Source organism: Girardinichthys multiradiatus, chromosome 6, assembly GCF_021462225.1.
Source record: "Girardinichthys multiradiatus isolate DD_20200921_A chromosome 6, DD_fGirMul_XY1, whole genome shotgun sequence".
Classification (NCBI taxonomy): domain Eukaryota; kingdom Metazoa; phylum Chordata; class Actinopteri; order Cyprinodontiformes; family Goodeidae; genus Girardinichthys; species Girardinichthys multiradiatus.
Window position 1 is genome coordinate 4,435,733 of NC_061799.1, and position 25,163 is coordinate 4,460,895.

The window sequence follows — 25,163 nt, forward strand, 5'->3', positions numbered from 1 at the left end:
ACCCAGCAGATTTAGCAGGTTTAAGTGTTGGCTGTAAACAATCTCCCATCACTTTGTTTCCAATTAATTTAATGGTCAACATTTTAAATGTCGTTTTATTTCTATTATTCATATTTTCTTTTGTTTATTGATATTTATGCCATCTTTATTTTGTTTGCTATGTTTCTATGTTTTGATCCATAAGCCTATTTGAATAAGTTTGCATTAAAAATAAAACTTGAGCTGAGGACATAAAAAAGCTCAGATTAAACTTGTTTGTCAAGACAGTTGCTTTTTGTCATTCCCGCTTGTTTTCTCTCCGTTGCAACATAAATATCATTTGCTACAACACAACCCAGTTTATTGCAGAACAAGTGGGCCTTGTAGCCATTTGTGGCATGAATACAAATCCTTCATACTCCATCGCTTACTGCATTTGAGCCCAAACACATTAAATAAGCCTCAACTGTGGCTCTTTAGTAGTTTTGAAGAGATGTGTAGCAAAAGCAGTTTAAGGCTATTTGAACACATTTAATTTTCTTTGTGACTAAACCATTTCACAGTGGGTGAAAACATTTAATTTAAGATATTTCTGCATAAAGACAATGTTTGTACTCAAACTACCAACCAATTTAATCAGGAGCAGGCAAAGCTGTACCTAATCTAAATACCATGAATCTTTGCAGTTAATGATGGGGAAAACCCAGTTTCGGACAGCATTTCATCACAGAGCCATATTCCTTCTTTAGAACAGACCGTTAATTAATGCATCTTCCATGTACGTTAATATAGGAGGAGAAAGGGAGTCCCAATTGGAATGATTCCTGATAAACATGGCACCCAGAGAAAGGATAAAAGGGATTGTTCAATCAATCCCCTTCAGGGATCCTTGCGCTTTTTTGTCCTCATTACCAAGGCAACAACACCATTCAAAAGCGTCAAGGAAAAAAATTAGAAGAACGAAAGAAAGAAATCAGGCAGTATTATCAGACCTGACTGATCAGTTTCATTATTTACTCTATTTAGACTGTGGAGCCATTGATGCACTGTTACTTTGTTCCCATAAACAGTACAGATAAACTGGTTCTGCCACTATAATTGCCATTTCTGAAAGATGTCACGCACTATTATCACTATCTAATAATAAACTGTCAGTGAGCTACTGAGCTGCAGAGTAAAAAGCAGAAACGAGCTGCTACACCCAGAGCAGAGCAGATGGCTCAGCATAGTAACCAAAATAATTCTGTCTGCCTGGAAACAACCAAACCGAACCGGACTGAGCCTGTGTTTACCTGCAGCCCGCGGCGTCTCAGGATGTTCGGCTCATCCATCACCGAAGAACAAAAAGACACCCAGCCGCTCGTTCAGTGAGTCAGCCCATACTGCGCTCCTTCCTCTCCACGGAAGCTCGGAGTCTGCAGTCCCCTTGTCGCTGCTGCTGTTGCTCGGCCACTACAAGCTCCAGTACCACCAGTAGCTGCTACTATATCCTCCTCCTCTTCACCCTCCCCGTGGAGACGAGCTGCTCTACACAGCCACGACACAGCAAGATGTTCTCCTCAATTAGTTGATCACACGGATGGAACAAACCGGGGGAAACGGAAGAGGATTGTGGGGCGGGGCTGACCTCAATAAACGAGCGAACAAACCCTAAAGGGCAAAAGACAACAGGTGGGAGGCTAAAACACAGAATCAGCTTTATTGCCAAGTTCGTACATGCAAATAAGGAATTTGACTCCGGTACACTTTGCTCTCTATTTCTTTTTTAATGCGTTATAAGATATATTATGCATATATCTTTATGTCCTTAAATATACATATATACAACTATACACATATACAAAGGTGCATTTGGGACTTCAGTATGCAGTTGTTTTGTACTCTATTGAACGTTCAACAGAGAAACAGCCTGGGGGAAGAAACGGTCTCTGTGGCGGCTGGTTTTAGTAAACAGTGCTCTGTAGCGGCGGCCTGAAGGTAAATCTCTGAACAGTTTATGTGCAGGGTGTGTGGGGTCTGCAGAGATTTTTCCAGCTCTTTTTCTGACCCTAGACCTGTATAAGTCCTGGATGGAGGGAAGGTCAGCCCTGATTATTCTCTCTGCAGACCTAATTATTTGTTGCAGTCTGGACCTGTCCTGTTTTGTGGATGAGCCAAACCACACTGAGATGGATGAAGACAGGACATACTGAATTATGGCAGTGTAGAAGATGACCAACAGCTCCTGTGGAAGGTTTTACTTCTTGAGTTGCCTCTGGAAGTACAGTCTCTGCTGGGCCTTCTTTCAAACAGTGTCTATGTGTGAAGACCATCTCAGGTCCTCAGAGATGGTGGTTCCTAGGAACCTGAAGTGGTCCACAACTGACATGGTGGTGTTGAGGACAGTGAGGGGGGTGTATGGGGGTGGTGTTCTCCGAAAGTCCAACACCATTTCCACAGTCTTGAGTGGGTTGAGTTCAAGGTAGTTCTGACAACACCAGTGTACCAGCCGATCCACCTCCTGACAGTATGCAGACTCATCACCATCCTGGATCAGACCAATGACAAGCTGGGACGCTGAGCTGGGTGAGCTTCTGGTGGAGGATGCCTGGTATGATGGTGTTGAAGGCCAAGCTGAAGTCTATAAACAGGATCCTGGCGTACGTTTTGGCGGACGGTTGAGGTGTTGCAGGATGAAGTGTAGACCTAAGTTAACAGCATCATCTGCCGACCTGTTTGCTCGGTAAGCAAACTGCATGGGGTCAGGCAGGGGGCCTGTGATGTCTTTCAGGTGCTTCAACACCAGCCGTGTTGGGTTTCTTATTGTAATGGGTTATTGTACATTTACATTATATGTGTCACATTACTCATAGAAGCATATTGCATCATCATTTCAGAGACCCTATAGAGTGAACCAGATGATATCATGAACATTTCATGCTGTAAATTTAAACATTTTACCAGAAATAGCAGACTAAATCAGATTTAATAAAACTTTACTGCACAGGTCTACATGAGTTCTGCCAAGAGGGAAAAAAAAATCAGTGGAACATGTTCCCTATCAAAGATACAGCTAAGAAATAGAACATTTAAAAAGCAAAGTTCTCAACCTTAGTGAAATTGTTTTTGTTTGGAAAGGGTACTAAGTATTTAATATCTTAAATCTTTTAGAAACTGGTTAGTAACTACAATTGTTTTGGTTGTTTGGATGATTTGAATGTTTTTTCTGCAGGGTAAACATATAATTATAATGCTGGATCGGTAATGCACCGTTATGTTTGTTGCCATCTGCCATTAAACAATTACCCCAGAGGTGCCCAAGTCCAGTTGTCCAGAGCTACCATTCTGCTTCCAAACTGCAACTTTTAGAAGCATTTCTTCTCCAACACACCTGCATCTAATGAATGGCTTTTTACCAGACCTCTGTAGAGCGGAATGGCATAAATGGAATTCAGTCATTTGATTCAGGTGTGTTGGAGAAGGGAAGCATCTAAAAGTTGGAGGATGGTACCTCTCAACTTGGGCACTACTGTTCCAGATTATAGTTTCTTAAACATTCTTAACATGTAGCACCTAAGTAAGCACCAAGGACTGTAAGTAATTTACCAATAAAAGACATGCAGAACAGGAGTTTGGTTTGCATTTAGTCGGACATGTTTCCAGTGCATGTTGGACCTACACCATGCACTGGGGCGGTTCGCAGTTGAGTGCAAAGTGGTGGGGATGAGGATCAGCTCCACCAAGTCCGAGGCCATGGTTCTCCACCAGAACAGGGTGGCTTGCCCTCTGCTGGTTGGAGGGGAGTTCCTGCCTCAAGTGGTGAAGAGAAAGGTGGACTGAAAACTGATGTTCTCAATTTATCGGTTGGTGTACATTCCTACTCTCACCTATGGACATGAACTTTGAGTCATGACCGAAAGAATGAGATCCCAGATTCAAAGCGGCTGAAATGAGCTTCCTCTGCAGGGTAGCCAGGTACTCCTTTATACCCCTTTTTCACCAACCGGTTTGGTTCCCGTGTGTTCCCACCCACGAAAAGAGGTTCTAGAGCACAATCTCTGGTTCAACTCGGGCACCGCAGAATACTTGGTTCTTATGCACGAATTGTAACGTCACCTGTGGATGGGTCAGAGCTGAAGACAATAGAAGCAACAACTATGGCGGTGAAGATGAAGAACGTACCGTATAAACATTATTTATATGTTTGCAGAAACAAACTAAATACACATTGTATAACTACTCTTTTAAATTACACTCGCGAATGCTGAACATATGCAAATAAAACCATTGTACATGCCATTGCTCTTGCATGGAGTCGCTGTCTCCATTTCTGTATTTACTGTAGTTTTTAGATGCTCTCTTTTTGCTTTAAAAGGAACATCATCAAGTTCTGCTGTCTCTCTTTCCCCCTCCCTACAGGCCCGTCTCACTAGAAGGAGGCCCAGGGACAAGCTGGAGAGGCTATGTCTCTAGACTGGCCTTGGAACACTTCAGACTTCCCCCAGAGGAGCTGGAGGAGGTGTCTGGGGAGAGGGAAGTCTGGGCATCTCTGCTGAGACTGGTGAAATAGAGAGACTGACAGCATTAACATCAGCTGGTTTGGTAAACGTATGATGTATTGATAAAAAAATGGATGCCGTTGATGTTCATTGTGATAATTAGTGGCATGTAGAGTGTAGGAGGAATTAACATTTATGTTTTTGATAGTGACACAAATGTTTTCTGTTCTTGTGTGGAATTGCAGAAGTGTTTGGAAAATGGTCAAAAATGATAAATACAGTCTAAATGGGTTTAATATTATGAAATGCCTTTAAAGTTAAATAAAATTCATTTAATGTGGAAATCGTAAGATAAATACTGAAGTTGAAGTAAGTATTGATAATTAAACATAGAAAAAATGAACATAAATTAAGTTCCTTGGTATGATCTTTAAACACAAAATTCAATTCAATTCAGTTTCAGTTTTATTTACAATTTAGCGCCAATTTACAACACATGTCGTCTGAAGGCACTTCACAAAGGATTTGGAATGGTGCGAGGTTGTTTGCGAGGTTAGAATAAACTACTGAGTGTTAGTTTGGCCATTTTAGAATGGGCTATGTGTAGGGGTATTGATAAACTGATAAAGTTTGTCCATCTAGAGCCCATTGGTGGCCATTGTTATACTAAAAACCACAATGATTGGGGGTACCTCTCTCTGTCAGACTGATTATAACCATTGGAAAAGAGAAGGGGTTGCGCAGGTAGCAGAAATCTGTTGGAAACCACGCATGAAAGAGGAAAGTTGGCCTGGACTTTGTGCCCCGGAGTCATTGTCATTGTCCATGGAACAAGTCACAACCTAATCATTTCGGAACAATACAAATACATGTTAAAGCAAGAAATAATTTACTTCCACAAAATATGCAAAAAACTGTTTCAGAGAGAAATGGTGGTTATAATTTGGGAGGGGAACAGTCTGCACAACCTTGTAAACTATATTTGTACATTTATAGAGTAGTCACACAGATGAATGTAAGCAAAGGTAAAAAAATGCATACATCTGTTTACAGATTTATACAAACACATTTAAAAAATGTAGATAAAAAGGAGTTTTTTAATCCAAGGACAGTAATGGTGCTGCAAAAACATACAAATACTGTTATTTATATTTTTTCAAATGAAAACAAAATATTGAATTGAAATGGTGTTAAAAAATTGCAGTGAAATTAAGTCATTTTATGGGTTGAAATGTATAAGTTAATAGTTTATCCTCCTCCTTTTTAAACATTCATTCATTCATTCATTCATCTTCTATACCGCTGATTCCATAGTGGGCCAGCAAACAACTGGCGAGAGGCAGGTACACCCTGGACAGGTCGCCAATCCATCGCAGGACAATCTTTTTAAACACTTTTGATGAAAATATAAGAATAAGGGTGAAATGAATGAAGCAACTAAATAAAATACACATAAATAAATAAATGTAATAATAAGTTGCAATTTGTAGCCCTGATGAACCACAAAAGACTGAACAAATCCCACTGGTTTTCTGAGTTGCACCCAGAGTGCGCTCAACTCGGGTGTGACTTCGTTCCCAGATCCGGGCTGCGGCTTGCAAGGCAAATCAGATGCTTTTTACTGACCCCAGCAATTAACACATCCCACTGGTTTTCCAACTGGAAAGTGGAAGATGGTAAGGCTGGGTTGGGTGTCATTCCAAGATCCAAGTTTCAACTTGTCAGGTAAATTCAGAGACAGAGCCAGCCCAAAATCGTTTGGTGCCCCAGGCAGAATTTAATTTTAGGCCTCATTTCCAAGCCTATCATAAAAACCGGCCACTGTTGTTTCCTGTGACATAATATCTAATTCAAATTGTGGGGAGCTGGCTTGTTTGTGTGTTGTGCATTAAATAGTCCTCAGTTTCATAGTTTGCTAATAAGCAGGGCCACCCTGAGATAAAAGTGAACCTTAGAACCTAATACAAATGTGACAAATGCACATAGTTAAAAACTAATTTAATTATTTTGTTGTGTTTGAAATCAGAAAATATTTTATGGACAGGATTTGTAAATAAATCATCAAATGAGAGGTTTTTTCCATGGCTGCCTAAGCTTATTCTTTCTCACACTGTGTAATCTTCTAAGCTCAGGAGACATTTACAGAATAATTTAATATATTATTAAGCAAAGCACATTATGATATGGGCTGCAGGGTGGTAGCACTGTTGCCTTGCACCAAGAAGGTACTGAGTTTGAATCCTGGCCTGGGGTCTTTCTGCATGAAATGTGCATTTTCTTCCGCATGCATGGGTTGTCTTCAGGTAATTGTCCTCGGGTGGGTGTGTGTGTGTGTGTGTGTGTGTGTGTGTGTGCGTGCGTACGTGTGTGGTTGTTTGTCCTGCATGTCTCTGTGCTGCCTTGTGATGGACAGGCGACCTGTCCAGGCTGTACCCCGCCTCTTGCCCGATGACCACTAGAGCTAGGCCCCAGACCCTGCAAGGATAAGTGGTAGAGATATTATGATAGTCAAATTAGTTTCAATAGGTAACTGTACAAGTTTTAATCAATAAAAAAATAAAAAATGTAAAATAAAATCTCCTGTATGGATCATATAAAAGGGAGGTCAGGGGTGTTGTGGTGGCTGATGGGTTTAACTGGAGGTTCTGAATGGGCCTCATTCAGGTCAGGTTTGATCGCAAGTCAACCATTTAATTGACTTACTGAGAGAATGATTTTTGCTTGACCATCAAGTTATTCAATCTAAGCAATGCAATAAATAAATAGCAATAATTTAATTGCAAGAAAAGGGAGTTTCTCTGATTTACTCAGTTAATCTTGCATTTATGTCCAGAGTACAACATTTCAATCTAAACCTAGGTGAGTCAGGAAAGTAGGGCCAGTTGAATTGGTTGGCTACAAGAATACATTTAAAAAATGCCATTTATTGAGTGAATAGCAGGGACAATGTGCACAAAATGAGACCTGTAAAAATATATTATTTATACACCTTTTAGGCAACATATAAAGTATGCTTATACTTCATAAACATAACTACAAATTAGTAATTTTAAAATGATTCTGTGTGAGAAGTGGGGGGTTCTTGGGGGTCCCCTGGTGATGTGGGGACTCTTTAGTTTCTTTTTAAAGCCTACATCACTGTGCTTGAACAACTAGCTTTTTGGCTGCTACTTGATTTTATTTTTATCCAGTCCAATCAGAACTAATCTAACATTATTACAGCACTAATAATATCACTTTTAAAGTTTCCCGGCTAAATTGTTTTGCGTAAAACACCTACGAATGTCTTATATGTAACTAAACAAGCAAAATTAAATAGTTTGACCATGACATTATATTACCTCTTATTATTTATTTTAAAAAAACAATAAATAAATGACTAAAATCAAAATTAGCTTTATTCGCCATTTTTTACATAAAGAGAAAAAAAGAAAGGCAGGTTGTAATAGAGCAAATAAACTTAATTTGTTTCACAGCAGAGTAGCGGACTACCCAACAGTACATTGTGTTCATCAGAGAAACAGCCTGGGGGAAGAAACTGTCTCTGTGGCGGTTGGTTTGAGCAGACAGGGCTCTGTATCGCCACCTGAAGGTAAAAGTCTAAACAGTTTGTGTGCAGAGTGTGTGGGGTCTGCAGAGATGTTAGATGCCCTTTTCATGACCCTAGACCTGTATAAGTCCTGGTTAGAGGGAAGATCAGCCCTGATGATTCTTTCTGCAGACCTGATTGTTCGTTGCAGTCTGGACCTGTCCTGTTTGGTGGATGAGCCAAACCACACTGAGACGGACAAAGACAGGACAGACTGAATGATGGCATTGTAGAAGATGACCAGCAGCCCCTGTTTCTACTTCTGGACTTAGACAATGTGTGCAACAAGGACCAGCAGAAACTGTCTATGTGTGAGGTTTCAAGAAATGGTGGTTCCTAGGAACCGGAAGTGATCCACAGCAGACACAGTGTTGTTGAGGCTGTTGAGGGGAGGCAGTGTGGGGGGGGGGGGGGGGGGGGGGGGTTGTCTGGAACTCCGCCATCATGTTTACTGTTTTAAGCGAGTAAAACTCCAGGTGGATCTCACTGCACCAGTGGACCAGCCGATCCACCTCCTGTCTGTATGCAAACCCATCATTGTCATGGATCAGAACAATGACAGTGGTGTCATCTGCAAACTTCAGGAGTTTCCCAGATGGGTCTGCTGAGGTGCAGCCCTTTGTGTTCACCTCAGAGGAAACGAAAAGTTAATTTCTCAGACAATGTCATTCTGTCTGGCAGTGGTGTCAGAAAACAACATTTCATTACTGACTCAGCAGAGTCAGGAAGGAGGAGCCAGTTTGATTGGTTGTGCTTTCTAATGCATCTAATTGTTTGTGGATTTTAAGACTGTCCAAATACCTATCAATATATATCAATATGTACCTTATATGAATGATCATGTTTTATTGTTTTATATATTTAAAATTTCAGTTCTGATTAATTAGTTAAACTTTGAATGTCAACCTGTCTTTTTTATTCAATAGAGTTAAAGTATTTTTGCAGTCTTTAATGTTAAAAAAACTCAGCCGTGAGTTTTATTGACATTTTTAAACATGACGTATCTCTGACATTATTCCAAATCTGCTTCTAATTGTTGCTCTATTCATTTCCTCATCTGCATATTGTCCACTGAGCTGGGTTTCCACTCATTCCGAGAGAGAAAAAAACAAGTGAACATATTAAGAAACCTTGCCCAACTGGGTCAGGACCAGCACAGCCAGCCCTGGTCAGATTTGGTTATGATAAATGTTTTGTTTGCATCATGAGCTCTGCTACGTTTGTCTGATTTTTTTAATTGCATCATCCAGTTCTGAATTCAGGTGGGCATACGTGCTATAGACTCGATGCAGTTAACTGTCCATTGTCACCACATTTTCATTCAGGATGAGGAGAGACTGTTACTCAAAATATTAAGGTTCAGTAGTACTAGTAGTACTAGGATCACTTGAAGAAAAAAAATGAGGTTGAAGTTTTTTTGATGATTATCAGTTGTAAGATAAAAGTTATAGTGATGACAAAACAATAAAACTAGAAAAGCACTCATAGAGTGCAGACCTCTGCCAATGCAATAGAGTCATGGACGCAGGTCACCTTTTTTCTATACTGATGATTCATACTGTGGATGAACTCTCGCCCCTGTATATCAGCTGCTGACAGGGTGAAGAGCCATGTGAGAATTCCAAGTTGTCCCACTATGCTCTAGCAATGATAAAGAATCCTTCAAAAAAGTCCTGGATCCAGATGCCGCTCCACATCACCACCAAAGATTAATCATCTGGTTCTTGTCCTAATATGCACATTTTCTAAAAATGTCATCCAACTACAAATAACTTTTTGAGATATTTTGCAAACAGACAGCTGAACAGACAAACACCAATATAAACATGACCTCCTTTGCAAAGGTAATAACAAGAAAAAGTAGAAAAAGTATATCAACAATAAAGTCGAAATAAGAAAACAGTGGCATTGTTGAGATTAAAGTGTAACCATTTAACCTAACTGACACTGGCACAAAGACCTGCACAGCCGTGCTTGTCATAATCTGCCTGTTTGGGGTTTTGAGTTCTGTTTACTTTCTCTGCGCTCTCTCCAAGTTCTTCACTTGCTTTATTTCAGTTCATTGAGGTTTATTACATTCATTATGGTGTTAGGTGTTTGTTTGTTTGTTTATTCCCTGGATTCCTATGTTAGATGTTTTAGTTTGTATTTTCTAGTAGATCTGTTTGCTCCCTGTTTATGTTCTTTTGGTAGTGTTGTTGTTTTCTTATTTCACTTCACTTAGATGTTTTCAGTTACCTCCCTAGACTTTCTGCTCATCAGTGTAATTAGCTGCCTTCCCTTAGTGTCCTTCTATCTCCCTGTTCCACCAGCTGTTCTTGATTCCCCTCTGATCAGCTGCCTTGGTCCATTGGTCCATTCTCCTCTCTCCCTCAGTACCTATATTTCCTTATTGTCATTGTTCCCCACTGGTTCCTTCTGAAAACTACCCAGTAATCTTTCTGTAAGTCTCTTGTTTATTATTATTAAAACAACTCTTCTACTCACCATGCAGCTCCCTCGTTCTGCTCTGCACCTGGGACCCAAAACCAGCATAATATGACAATGCCTTGTCTAAGCTTTTGTGAGCTGAATACTTAAAAAAAGTGTTTCATTAACTACGAAAAAGAAGGAATGTACAGACTAATTTAATAAATTAGAATATTATTGAAAATATAATTTAACTCAGTTCACACAGAGTGATGTTTTCAAGCCTTCATGTCTGTTAATTAAGATGGTGTTCTGCTTACAGCTAATGAAAACACAACATTTAAGATCAGACCAATAAAAAACCGTTGAATGTGTGTGGATGTGTTTGTATTGTAAATTCCCTTGAAATTAAATTTCTTGTAAATTAATGTTATAAAAATTAAATTAAGTGAATTGAATCACCAAGACATCCCAAATACCAGGGACAGCTGTCGGTTTCTAAGCAGAATACATTTTTGGCTTTAACTATTACTTTAATAATTTCCCAGTGATTTTTCTTACAATGTTTAGCTAAAGTGCATTTCTCCTTGATTGATCGTAAAAATATTCAACAATCTCCGGATTCCTCTTGAAATTCAAGAGGCTGAAAAACATTATCCTTCAAACAAATGTTTGCTGTTTGATTACGAGACAAATTATGAGACAGGTTTTTGAATTCATATTAATATGGTTTATTGTGGATTACTTATGTTGCAGATTAAATCACAAAGAAGTAAAAAAAAACAGTATGCATATGTAGGAACAGCAATAATAGAATGGAAGAACTGTGCATTGAAGGCTTGCTGAATGTGGCTGACTGATCCGTGCATGTCACCCAGCAACAATGTGCTCTTCCATAAACAACAATAGCCGGTTTCTTCTCCTGTGATATCACGTGACCTTTTATGTTAGCCTCAGGGATGTGAGCTCTTCCTTGTTTTTCTTTGAAACCACACGTAAAAATGACAACACTGCTAGCACCAAATTCGTTTACTGCATATCTCCATAAAGCTGGGCAACTTCAGTGACAACTATACAAAATGCTTTGACTACTAAGTAAATAGTGTGCTGTCTGCAAAGTATAATAATTATGGCTTATTTAAAGAATTCAGTTAACTTGAAACGGGCTACTGTAGGTGTATTCCACTCTACTCAAACTGCTGAGGTTCTTGCAAGTGTGAGTCACTGTGATCAGGAAACGAGATAACAAAATCATAAAAAGGTGATAAATAATTTCCACAAATAATGTACCATATATTGTATGATTTAACTGAAAAGCAAACAGCTCTGGCAGAAGTAAAAAAAAAAAAAAGTAATAAGATACAATAACCTGGTTGCGTAAGCTCAATTTCATACCTCCGTCTGAGACTGTCAGCTTCATCTTTACTCAGCAATAACTGCCAACTCTGTTATTTTTTTTCCATCAGACCATAACACTTAAGGTTTTAGGAGATTTTAACCAGGTCTCGATGTTTTAATTGTAACAAAAAGCCTTTATCTTCTAACCTTAGTCCTTAATCTAGATATATGTAAAATATAGAAGATAGTTATCACATATAAAACACTAGCAGTGCTTAGCAGACATTTCTACAGTTACTTCAGTGCTGCTGTCACTCTTGGCAGCCTCCCTAAAAAGTCTGTCTTTCTTTGAATACATCTTTTTGTAATGTCACTGCCTGATATTCTATCCAATTATTGATGAAATGATCTTTATTGTACTATGCTTATTATGCACAATGCTTAGGATTTTATTTGTACCTTTGCTCTTCACTGACACCTTCATGCAATAAGATAATTTCGATCCTTTGTAGCGTCTCAGCAAACTATGGCTTTAGATACATGGTGCAAATAAGCATGTTGGGAAATTCTGACGTTTATTTCAGGCTCATCAGAATTACCAAAGTTAATGGTAAGCTTTGGGTTTTGTACATTTATACAAAAAGGTTATTGTTGCATTTTTATTTCTTACATTTATCCTCTAACATATTTATTGTTGTTCATTTAAATTGAACAGGATAAATGCGTCATTAAGGTAGAAAAAGTCAAGGATTTATTCTAATCTTTTTTTTTTTTTTTTACATTACAAGATGCTGGCAGAATTTTGAGAGGCCCTGTATCTTCTGTACCTGCTTAATCTTGTTCATGGTTGCTGGTGGCTGGAGCCAAACAGAACACATGTTTTGTTTTTATTTTTACATTATAGTGCAAAACTATTTACCCCCTACAGTGGGGAGAACAAGTATTGGCTACACTGCTGATTGTGCAGGTTTTCCTACTTGCAAAGCATGTAGAAGTCTTTAATTTTGATCATAGGTACTCTTCAACTGTGAGTGACGGAATCTAAAACAAAAATCCAGAAAATCACATTGTTATTTTTAAGTAATTAGCATTTTATTGCATAACAAGTATTTGATAAATCAGAAAAACTAAACATATTTGGTACAGAAACCTCTGTTATTACAGATATCAGACACTATACACTAGTTCTTGATGAGGTTTGCACATACTGCAGCAGGGATTTTGGACCACTCCTCTCTACAGATCGTCTCCAGATCCTTCAGGTTTTGGGGCTGTTACTGTCACTTTCAGCTCCCTCCAAAGATTTTTGATTGGGTTCGGGTGTGGAGACTGGCTAAGCCACTCCAGGATCTTGAGATGCTTCTTACAAAGCCACTCTTAGTTGTCCTGGCTGTGTGCTTTGGGACGTTGTCATGCTGGAAGAACCAGCCACGACCCATCTTCAATGGCCTTACTGAGGGAAGGAGGTTGTTGGCTAAGATCTCCTGATAAATGGCCCCATCCATCCTCCCTCAATTTGGTGCAGTCATTCTGTCCCCTTTGCAAAAAAGCATCCTCAAAGAATGATGTTTCCACCTCCATGCTTCATGGTAGGTATGGTGTTCTTGGGGTTGTACTCATCCTTCTTCCATGTGCTGGCTTGAGTGCAGGGAGACTGACCCTCATCTTGAACTTCTTCCATTTTCTTATAATTGCACCAACAATTGTTGCCTTCTCACCAAGCTGCTTGGCTATTTTCCTGGAGCCCATCCCAGCCTTGTGCAGGTCTACTATTTTATCCCTGATGTCCTCACACAGCTCTCTGGTCTTGGAGTTTGTTTGACGGAGTGTGAGGACAGGTGTCTTTTATACAGATAGCAAGTTCAAACAGGTGCAGTTAATACAGGTAATTACCTAAAAATCACACAATGTCATTTTCTGGATTGTTATTTTAGATTCCATCTCTCACAGTTGAAGAGAACCTATGATAAAAATTAAAGACTTTTACATGCTTTGCAAGAGGTAAAACTTACAAAATCAGCAGTGTATCAAATACTTGTTCTCCTCACTGTATAATCAATAATTGTGTTTTGTTGTTTTCCCTCCTTGGTGTAAGTTTTTCTCTTTCAGAACTTTAGTCAGAATGATCACCTATGACAGTAAAGTCACGTCATCAGCAGCTGACTTCTCTTCTTTAATCTAATCAAGGGACAGACAGTCAGATGGAACAGTAGAATGTTGAAGCTTGCCCTACGTTGGCAGCAGGTTAGTTTGAGTGTATGGCGTTAGTCAGACTTTCAGACAATGTCTTCATTACAAGAAGAGCAAGAAATAATCTCTTTTTGTTAAAGAAAACCATGAAGGGCAGACTGAGACACTGCCGGAAGAAAAACAGTGACAGCAGAAGACTGGTGTAAAGCTGAGTCTATCACAATCCTGTTGCTCTGTGTTTCTCTTCTTTTACCCGCTCCCTCTCTTCCTGAACTGCCATCCACTCAATTAATGGGTTTGCTTCTGAGGAACTGTGTGCTCACCTGCATCATCTCTTCAGACTTGGTGCATAAGAGGATCAACAAGATCCTAGTGTCTCATTGGATTTTTCCTGTCATGCTGTTCCAATAATTTATCCTTTTCACAAAACCACTCCACATTACTCCAGCTGAAGTGGGAAATCGTCTTTGCTGTCAGAAGTCTAAGAAAAGCTTGATTTTCAAATCTTGAATAATTTTACAGGCAGAAGCCAATGAGTCCCCAGAGGGACTGAAATGTTTTTTCTGCAGAAAATCTTCAAGTGGTAGCGTGGTAAACATCCTTTTCTCTTACATATGAAAGATGTTTGGTTTAGTAATCTAGTAACATCAAAGATTTGGTCTTGTAGTATGTGCATGTCTAATGTGCTGAGTTGATTTTTTGCATATGCTAATTAAACTTCCTACTTCAAACTGCCTCTCCTGATGCAGGCTCATAAAAAGCAGAAACTCAGGTTAAATGCTTTGTGATAACTTAACATCACTAATTTATATATATATATATATATACATAGCAGAGATCTTTGAGTAACACAGAGTAACATAGTCAATACAGTGACTTTGACTTCTATGCGGTAATTACTGGTATTAATCATTACCTTTTTGTGCTTCTCTGTACCTTACATCTCAAACTAGGACTCTTCCAGAGCTACCAGTGGAGTGATCTTCTGGCTCTGTTAACTTCCTGCTTACATCTGCCACTCCAATCCTACCTGGAATGTTTACTGTCATCCACAGGAGCTCACCACTGGTCTTCTGTCTACAACCACCTGCACTGACCTGACACTCTGCCAATGCCTACAACCAGCATTGGGGGCAAATACAACCTGCTTGTAAAAAACAGGGACATATTATTCACCTCCTCCACCACTTCAGGATCCTCAGTCAAACCCTCTGACCCGATATCTTATCTGAATATAAGTAACCACAATCCATTAAAAGCATATCACCAGATATTGAATCGTGCCCTCTTGTTCTCTCTTGTCTTTTAAGGTAAGGTAAGGTAAGTTTATTTATATAGCGCTTTTCAGCAACGAGATACTCAAAGCGCTGTAGATACAATTACAATACAATCACAAAGCAAATAAACACAGATACAGACACAGAAAAACAAATCAAATGATAAAATCAAACAACTGAGGTAATTTAAAAAAGTAAAATAAAATAAAGAGAATAGAATGTCATCAGTCAGTCATTTTCTACCGCTTATTCCATAGTGGGTCGCGGGGGAGCTGGTGCCTATCTCCAGCAGTCTATGGGCAAGAGGCAGGGTACACCCTGGACAGGTTGCCAGTCCATCACAGGGCAACACACAAACAACCATGCACACACTCATTCATACACCTAAGGGCAATTTAGAGTTACCAATTAACCTAACAGGCATGTCTTTGGACTGTGGGAGGAAGCCGGAGTACCCGGTGAGAACCCACGCATGCACGGGGAGAACATGCAAACTCCATGCAGAAAGACCCCAGGCCAGGAATTGAACCCAGGACCTTCTTGCTGCAAGGCAACAGTGCTACCAACTGTGCCACCGTGCAGAATAGAATGATGCACAAGAAAATGAAAGGAAAATTAGACTGAAAACGCAACTAATCATGCCTAGATGGCACAGTCAAAGGCCACTCTAAACAAATAAGTTTTTAATCTTGATTTAAAGCAACTTAGGGTTTCGGCGCTTTTACAGTTTTCTGGCAGTTTATTCCAGATTAGTGGAGCATAAGAACTAAAAGCTGCTTCTCCATGTTTGGTTCTGGTTTTGGGTACGCAGAGTAGATTTGAGCGAGATGACCTGAGAGGTCTGGGTGGTTGACACACTGACAACAAGTCTGTAACGTATTTTTGGTGCTAAGCCATTCAGTGATTTATAGACTAACAGAAGTATTTTAAAGTATATTCTCTGAGCTACAGGGAGCCAGTGTAGGGACTTTAGAACCGGGCTGATGTGCTCCACTTTTTTAGTTCTAGCGAGGATGCGGGCAGCAGCGTTCTGGATCAACTGCAACTGTCTGATTGACTTTTTAGGCAGACCTGTGAAGACACCGTTGGAGTAATCAATTCTACTAAAGATGAATGCATGAATTAGTTTTTCAAGGTCCTGCTGAGACATTAGTCCTTTAATCCTGGAGATGTTCTTTAGGTGATAGAAGGCCGACCTTGTTACTGTCTTTATGTGCCTCTGAAGGTTCAGGTCTGAGTCCATCACTACACCCAGGTTTCGAGCCTGACTGGTAGTTTCTAGCTGTATTAATTGAAGCTGTGTGCTAACTTTTAAACGCTCTTCCTTTGGTCCAAAGATTATTACTTCAGTTTTATTTTGATTCAGCTGAAGAAAATGTAGGCCCATCCATGTATTGATTTCTTCTAAGCATTTACCCAGTGCTTGAATGGGTTCATGGTCATCTGGTGACATCGTAACGTATAGCTGTGTGTCGTCTGCATAGTTATGATAACTTACGTTGTTGTTTATTAAAATCTGAGTTAGGGGGAGCATGTAGATATTGAATAGGAGGGGCCCTAAGATGGACCTTTGGGGAACGCCGCATGTGATTTTTGTGCTCTCTGATGTAAAGTTACCTACTGACACAAAAAAGTCTCTGTCCTTCAAATAGGATTTAAACCAGTTGAGTGCTGTACCAGAAAGGCCGACCCAGTTTTCCAGGTGCTCTAATAAAATGGAGTGATCAACAGTGTCGAATGCTGCACTAATGTCCAATAATACCAGCACTGTGGTTCTTCCACAGTCTGCATTTATACGGATGTCATTGAACACCTTGACAAGAGCAGTCTCTGTACTGTGGTGAGCAGGAAGCCTGACTGGAAGACATCGAAGCGGTTGGTCGTTGTTAGGAAGTTGTTTAACTGCTGAAACACAGCTTTTTCAATAATCTTACTGATGAAGGGCAGGTTTGATATAGGCCTGTAGTTCTGTAGTAGCAACTTGTCCAAGTTGCTCTTTTTCAATAGAGGTTTGATAATTGCTGTTTTTAGGGTCTGGGGGAAAACACCTGACAAAAGGGACGTGTTTATTATTTGTGTTAAATCAGATGTTATTACAGGCAAAGTCATTGGAGATAATGCTTTCAAAAATAACAGAAAAGTGGTCAGATAGGGCAACATTAGTTACAGACACCTTGGAAATGTTTAGACCCTTAGTGATGATCAAGTCCAAAATATGTCCCTGTTTGTGCGTTTGCTGTTTAACATGTTGAGTCAAACAAAAATTTCTAAGAATGTCACATAGATCTATTGTACTTCTATCTTCAGGATTGTCCACGTGAATGTTGAAGTCTCCCACAATAATTAAACAGTCATAATAAACACATATCATAGATAAAAGCTCATTAAAATCACTGATAAAGTTTGTTTTGGACTTAGGAGGCCTGTAAATATTCAAGAACATTGTTCGGACCGGGCTCTTTACCTGGAGACCCAAATATTCAAAAGAGTCAAATTTGCCCAGAAAACTTTTTTACACTCTAATAAATCTTTAAACAAAGTGGCCACCCCTCCACCTTTTCTTTGCTGTCTGCTCTCACAAAGAAAATTGTAGTTCGGAGGCGTCGACTCTATCAGAATGGGAGCTTCATTAAATTCATGTAACCATGTTTCTGTTAAAAACATAACATCAAGATCGTGGTCAGTAATGAAGTCAGTGATTAAAAAGGATTTTCCTGACAGAGATCTAATGTTCAGTAAAGCCAGTTTATATGACTTAATTGCTGATATTAACTCTGTGTCTGGTTGTACCTGACAGTTTATGACTTTCGTTGATTGTTTATTACTGTCTCTTATCCTTTTGGCTTTGTTCTTTCTGTCACGTATAAGCACAGAGATTTTACAACTATCTCCTATCAGGGGTCCAAGTTTTTCCTGGACATGTTAATTTCTGATAGAGTTACCACTGGGGCCCAGACTGTATCACAGAGAAGTGATTTGAAGGTTCTGATTAGGTGGAGATAGATTAGGAGATGGTGGAGGTCTGCGGCATTTGGAAGATGTTGGTTTAGTAGCAGGGCCTCGGCCACGGGGGGTGTTGAATGGAGAAGATGTCAGAGCCATTTGGGTTCCGATTTTAAGAGCTAGTTTCATGTTATCAAAATCCAGTAAAGCAAAAAGCAGGCTCAGTGGGGAGATGGGACAGTTCTGTGCGGTCTGGGTCGGGGTCTGGGGTGAGGGGGGTTTACCGGGGTTGTCGGTCTGGGTCTGGGTTTGGGGGGATGGGGGTATAATGGGGGGGTCCACTTCTCCAGTGGATTTCGATGGGGAGACCTTTTGTGATGACCTCTCTTTCTCAGCCAACTGGCTGATTGTTTCTGCTGGAGCTGTTGGAGGCAGCGTTATCATTGTTGTTGATACTCCATGTTCTCCACTGAAGGTCGAAGCTGCTGGCGGATTATTTACTGACTAGAAGAGATTAGATGTGAGACGTCTGGTTCCTGGCTTGTTCAAGCAGAAACCATCTTGCTTGAAAAGTTGTCTTTTGTCCCAAAAAATATTAAAGTTGTTGATGAAGTTCACAGGTGTGGTGGCACATGTTTTTTTTCAACCACTTATTAATCATCAGAAGTCTGGAAAAAATCTCATCTCCACAGAAAATCGGTGCAAAATGTCCGTTGAGAAACACCTTGATATTGAGACCTCCAACAATATTCAGAAGACGAATGAAATCCTCCTTCAGTCCTTCTGATTTTTTCTTAGCCACGTCATCCATGGCTCCACAGTGTATAATAAGGTTTTCTAGAGACGGGCGCTTTTCTGTGATTGCAAAAATATTCTCTGAGATATTGGACACCACGTTACTGGTACAAATAATGACTTCTGTGTTTTTCTTGTTGCAAAAGTTTTTAATCCCATCCACAGCTGTGTTGCCCACTATTAGGGATCTTGGTCCGTTGGGGCGCTTTTTCTCTGGCAGCTTAGGAGAAGACAGTTTAGAATGAAGGTTGTTCTCAAACCTTTTATTGTTCTCAGAAGATGGATCATTTTTCTGGTTTTCATTCTGTAGTGGAGCAAATCTGTTTTGGAGGGGAACTCCATTATTTCCAGCTGTCTCACTCCTATCAGTTGTTGTGACAGCAGCTCACTGTCGAAGTCTCCTTTTCCCAGGGGAAACAGACATTTCTCTGTAATTCGGGCCATTCTAATTTATTTAATTGCTGAGATCTTCCAGTGAGTCGTCCACCTTGATTTTTTGGGCATGCCCCTAAAACATGCCAGGGGGGTCTGCCGGTGGGTTTATTCTCAGTGTTCTGATTGCTGGCTGAGTTGTTGAGCTGGCTGTCACTGTTTGGGATCACAGGCAGAGTTGAATCATCGTTGTACCCCATATTCACCTCCACATTCACTTCTAGTTGATGGATTTTTATCTCCAAAACAGCCAATTTCTGTAAAAGTTTGTCGAAGTCCTCTGTGGTGAAGGGAGACATTTTGTGCTGATTAGCTGGCGTCAACTTGTCCTTCTTTCGAGTTCGATTATAAAAACATCAAAGTCCTTTAAAAAAAAAAAAATAATAATAATAATCCTTGGGAGTCGCTGGTAAGAAGTGGTTTTAGTCCAATATTTCCACAATTTTGACTAAGAGATAAAAAGTTAGGAGTGAAAGAATGCAAGCAAGCAGGGAGGTTAAGAGAAAAGCGTCTGAGCAGGCAGAGAGGCGGAAGCAACTTCCCCTGATTGCTGTAGGACCACTGCCCATCATTGTTTGTAATAAAACTTTTTTTCCTTCCCCCAATTACTTGCCTGTTGTTCCATAGTGTTTGTCATGCTTTTGGTTGTAATAACATCCTTAAATCTGAGTCCTGTGTGATACCAAAAGAGAAGTATTTTGTGTGTTGCTTCTCATCATAGGGAGCAGATGTCCTCCCGATTCTGGCCAAGAACATTGCAATGAATAAAAAGGGTGAAAAAACATTCCCCAAGAACAACTACTGCTTCTATAAAGAGTGGGATTGGAACGTCCTCCAAGTGTAACTTCTTCCAACAAACCAGGCGCAACCTAATGTATTTTATATATTTTTTAACATGATCACAAGACAAATGGAATTCTCCCCTCTGCATATCGTAACCCCACTGAGAACATGTGATCAGTTTCCAAAACACAGCTGGATAAACATAGACCAAAGAACTGTGATGAACTCCAAACAATAAAAGGACAAAAAGTTGCCGCCATCAGTCAGGATTTGACCCAGATGTTAATGTCCAGCATAGCAGAGAGAATTACAGACATTGTAAAAAAAAGGATCAAAGGGGTAAATAATGACACTTTATCTCAATGTTATGTATTTGCTTTCTTGTGTAGTGTTTTAGCCATTATTCACTACAGCATAGGAACCTATCAGAAAGATACAAATGTTGAGGCCACAATAAAAACCTTAGGTCACAATATTTTGCATGTCATCCATAAACCCAAACTTTCTGTTAAATCTTCTTTGTTCAGTTCAGGATCCAGAGTGGCTGGCAGCCAGGAATGGGTCAAAAACAGGGACCTGCTTTGGTGCCAGAGAATCTTCAAAGTACAGGGGTTGGACAATGAAACTGAAACACCTGGTTTTAGACCACAATAATTTATTAGTATGGTGTGGTCAGAGGGATTTTAAGCCATTCTTCTTGCAGGATAGTGGCCAGGTCACTACGTGATACTGGTGGAGGAAAACGTTTCCTGACTCGCTCCTCCAAAACACCCCAAAGTGGCTCAATAATATTTAGATCTGGTGACTGTGCAGGCCATGGGAGATGTTCAGCTTCCCTTTCATGTTCATCAAACCAATCTTTCACCAGTCTTGCTGTATGTATTGGTGCATTGTCATCCTGATACACGGCACCGCCTTCAGGATGCAATGTTTGAACCATTGGATGTACATGGTCCTCAAGAATGGTTCAGTAGTGCTTGGCAGTGACGCGCCCATCTAGCACAAGTATTGGGCCAAGGTAATGCCATGATATGGCAGCCCAAACCATCACTGATCCACCCCCATGCTTCACTCTGGGCATGCAACAGTCTGGGTGGTACGCTTCTTTGGGGCTTCTCCACACTGTAACTCTCCCGGATTTGGGGAAAACAGTAAAGGTGGACTCATCAGGGAACAATACATGTTTCACACTGTCCACAGCCCAAGATTTGCGCTCCTTGCACCATTGAAACCGACGTTTGGCTTTGGCATGAGTGACCAAAGGTTTGGCTATAGCAGCCCGGCCGTGTATATTGACCCTGTGGAGCTCCCGACGGACAGTTCTGGTGGAAACAGGAGAGTTGAGGTGCACATTTAATTCTGCCGTGATTTGGGCAGCTGTGGTTTTATGTTTTTTGGATACAATCTGGGTTAGCACCCGAACATCCCTTTCAGACAGCTTCCTCTTGCGTCCACAGTTAATCCTGTTGGATGTGGTTCGTCCTTCTTGGTGGTATGCTGACATTACCCTGGATACCGTGGCTCTTGATACATCACAAAGACTTGCTGTCTTGGTCACAGATGCGCCAGCAAGACGTGCGCCAACAATTTGTCCTCTTTTGAACTCTGGTATGTCACCCATAATGTTGTGTGCATTTCAATATTTTGAGCAAAACTGTGCTCTTACCCTACTAATTGAACCTTCACACTCTGCTCTTACTGGTGCAATGTGTAATCAATGAAGACTGGCTACCAGGCTGGTCCAATTTAGCCATGAAACCTCCCACACTAAAATGACAGGTGTTTCAGTTTCATTGTCCAACCCCTGTACATTTCTTAGAATCTAGCAGATATAATGACCAGTTGAGCTTTGTTCTTTAGCTTTGGATGCACAAGGGGGCGCTATTAGACTTTGTTCCACAAATCCTTGAATTCAGGTGTTCACATTACTTCCGTGGCAGCAGACTGCTTCTATGAACATATGTGAAAGTTTGGCCCATTTTCAGGAGTTCAGTGAATTTGTTGTGGTACTGTGATAGGATGACACCTGTGAAACAGGTCCAGTTGTTAAATTTCCTCAATACTACATATTTCACATTTAGTAGTGGTGTTACAAGATAGTGGAATTTAGAGGATTTGTCATGATCCTTAGGTGTTTGAGTTTTTAAGTTTGTTTTCTCTGTTTTCTTAATTTCCTGTTGTTCATGTTCTCTTAGGTCTTGCATTCTTCTGTTCATTTCCCTGTCCTGATTATTGTTATGAGTTTTCTATATTAGTACATTATTTTGTGTTTAGCTTTCTAGTTTATTCTAGTGTTATTTGCCCCACAGGTATTTAATAGGGTTTAGCAAAGATGGGACTAAGTCATTACTTCACAAGTCAAGTTCAAATCCTATGGTTTAAATTTCAAGTCATCAAGTCATAATGAGCTATCTCTGAAACACTATACACAAGAAAACTAAAGAGTTTGTTTTAATGTCACAAAGCATCTAAATAAATGCTTTCTGTAAATGTTTAACTTCTTTCTGGAATATTCACTGCTCTCCATTCACACCTGAGACCATGCAATAGTAATGAGTCACATGAAAAAGGGGAGGGGAAATTACCAATTGGGTACAATTTGGACATTTTCATTTAGGGGTGTACTCACTTTTGTTGCCAGCAGGTTAGACAGTAATGGCTGTGTGTTGAGTTATTTTGAGTAGACAGTAAATGTACACAATTAAATAAGCTGCACACTGACTAATTTACATTGTATCAAAGTGTCATATTGTCACTGTTGTTCCATGAAAACATATAATAAAGTATTTACAAAAATGTGAGGGTGTACTCACTTTTGTGAGATATTTTATACTCCTAAACTTGTGGAAAACCTTCCCGACAGAGTTAAAGTTGTTATACCTTCAAAGGATTGGCCAATATCAAATAAAATGGATTAAGAATAGGATGTTATTTAAGTTCATATGTGTGTGAAGGCAGACAAGCCAATATGGTATAAAGACCCATTCAATAAATTAGAATATTGTTGAAAAGTTCCTTTATTTTAGTAACTTGGCTCATTAAGTGAAGCACATTATATAGATTGACTCCACACAAATGGATATTTTCAAGCCATAATTTCTGTTAATTAGGAGTATTTTCTGCTTATGACTTTTAAGATTAGAATATTACATTAAACCAATAAAAAACAAAACATTAATACAGAAGTGTGGGCTTCTAGGAAGGTATGCTTTGTACCTCCTTAAGTTATTTTCATAAAATGCCCTTTGTCACCGGTCCTGTTCATAACTTTTATGGACAGGATTTCTAGACGCAGCCAAGGGCCGGAGGGGGTCTGGTTTGGGGACCAGTGGATTTCGTCTCTTCTTTTTGCGGATGACGTGGTCCTGCTGGCCCCCTCTAGCCAAGACCTACAGCATGCGCTGTGGCGGTTCGCAGCCGAGTGTGAAGCGGCTGGGATGAAGATCAGCTCCTCCAAGTCTGAGGCCATGGTACTCGACCGGAAAAGGGTGGCTTGTCCTCTTCAGGTTGGAGGGGAGTTCCTGCCTCAAGTGGAGGAGTTTAAGTATCTCGGGGTCTTGTTCACGAGTGAGGGAAGAATGGAGCGGGAGATCGACAGACGGATCGGTGCGGCTGCCACAGTAATGAGGGCACTGTGCCAGTCCATTGTGGTGAAGAGAGAGCTGAGCCGAAAAGCAAAGCTCTCAATTTACCGGTCGGTCTACGTTCCAACCCTCACCTATGGCCATGAACTTTGGGTCATGACCGAAAGAACGAGATCCGGGATACAAGTGGCTGAAATGAGCTTCCTCCGTAGGGTGGCGGGCACTCCCTTAGAGATAGGGTGAGGAGCTCGGCCATCCGGGAGGGGCTCGGAGTAGAGCCGCTGCTCCTCCACATCGGGAGGAGCCAGTTGAGGTGGCTCGGGCATCTATACCGGATGCCTCCTGGACGCCTTCCTCGGGAGGTGTTCCAGGCACGTCCCACTGGGAGGAGGCCCAGGACACGGCCCAGGACACGCTGGAGGGACTATGTCTCTCGGCTGGCCTGGGAACGCCTTGGGCTCCCCCTGGAGGAACTGGAGGAGGTGTCTGGAGAGAGAGACGTCTGGGCGTCTCTGCTGAGTCTGCTTCCCCCGTGACCCGGTCCCGGATAAGCGAAAGATGACGAGTACGAGTACGAGTACGAGTACTCTTAATCTGACAAACAAGTCTCATTGGAACACATATTCTAATTTATTGAATATGACTGTATATAAAGAGAGAAAACATAGCTGATGAAGTGCTCCTCTACCAATTCTTTAGCATATTAAGTTTAGGACTGTGTGAGGATTGCTCCAAAACATTAGCTCTTTACCTCAGGTCAGAACAAATGAGTTGGTAGATGATTACTTTAAATTGAAATATGTCAGGGTTGTGAAAAACAAAACTTGGTATAGTTATTTAATAATTCAAGATAACCAGTCAGACATGGTAGTGCTGTATATGTATGATGTAAGACAATCTGTCAGTCAAGATAAGAGAAGAAGTCCTGTCTGGGTTTTTATTTCCTCCTCAGTTTCTCACAGTACAAGATATGAAATGAAAAGAGGAAACTGAGAGTGAATGACTAACATGACAACCCTAAACTGTGTCTGCTATTATGAGTCAACTTTCGCACAGTTCGAGCTCACCTGATGGGGCACATGACTGTTTCATCACCTCAGTGACTCACCACTAAAATATTGTCCCTTCTCTGCATCAGTTCAAGCTGCTATACTGGCACCCTGTCTTACCGAGACACCAAATAACTTCTTAAAACTTAAAAACTTCTTAAAATTTTTGGACTGCCTGTTACAAGCTCTCCTCACAAAGAGCAGTGTTATCTGATTGGATTGCTCTAATTGAGTGGTTATTTTAAACACCGCAGAATAGAATAGACCGATGAAATATGCATGGCAAAGCAACGTAAATGTGTCCTTATCTCATCTTT

The 25,163-nt window shown here is 40.4% G+C and overlaps 1 protein-coding gene and 1 long non-coding RNA gene across 3 annotated transcripts in view; one reads left to right on the top strand and one right to left on the bottom strand.

The window, feature by feature from the left end:
- Positions 1 to 1,518, bottom strand: part of mast3a (microtubule associated serine/threonine kinase 3a) — a 47,679-nt gene extending 46,161 nt beyond the window's left edge. The window contains exon 1 of the mRNA XM_047367663.1: positions 1,272 to 1,518. Within this exon, the coding sequence (XP_047223619.1) occupies positions 1,272 to 1,310 (39 nt within the window). The 5' untranslated portion in view covers positions 1,311 to 1,518. The remainder of the gene's footprint in view (positions 1 to 1,271) is intronic.
- On the top strand, positions 1,516 to 15,394 carry LOC124869671. 2 transcript variants are annotated; one of them, XR_007038643.1, is made up of 3 exons: positions 1,516 to 1,650; positions 4,378 to 4,566; positions 14,937 to 15,394. It is a non-coding gene; the product is annotated as an uncharacterized LOC124869671 (long non-coding RNA). The 2 variants fall into 2 exon arrangements; XR_007038642.1 differs by having other exon boundaries at positions 4,378 to 4,560.
- The last annotated feature ends 9,769 nt before the right edge of the window (positions 15,395 to 25,163 follow it).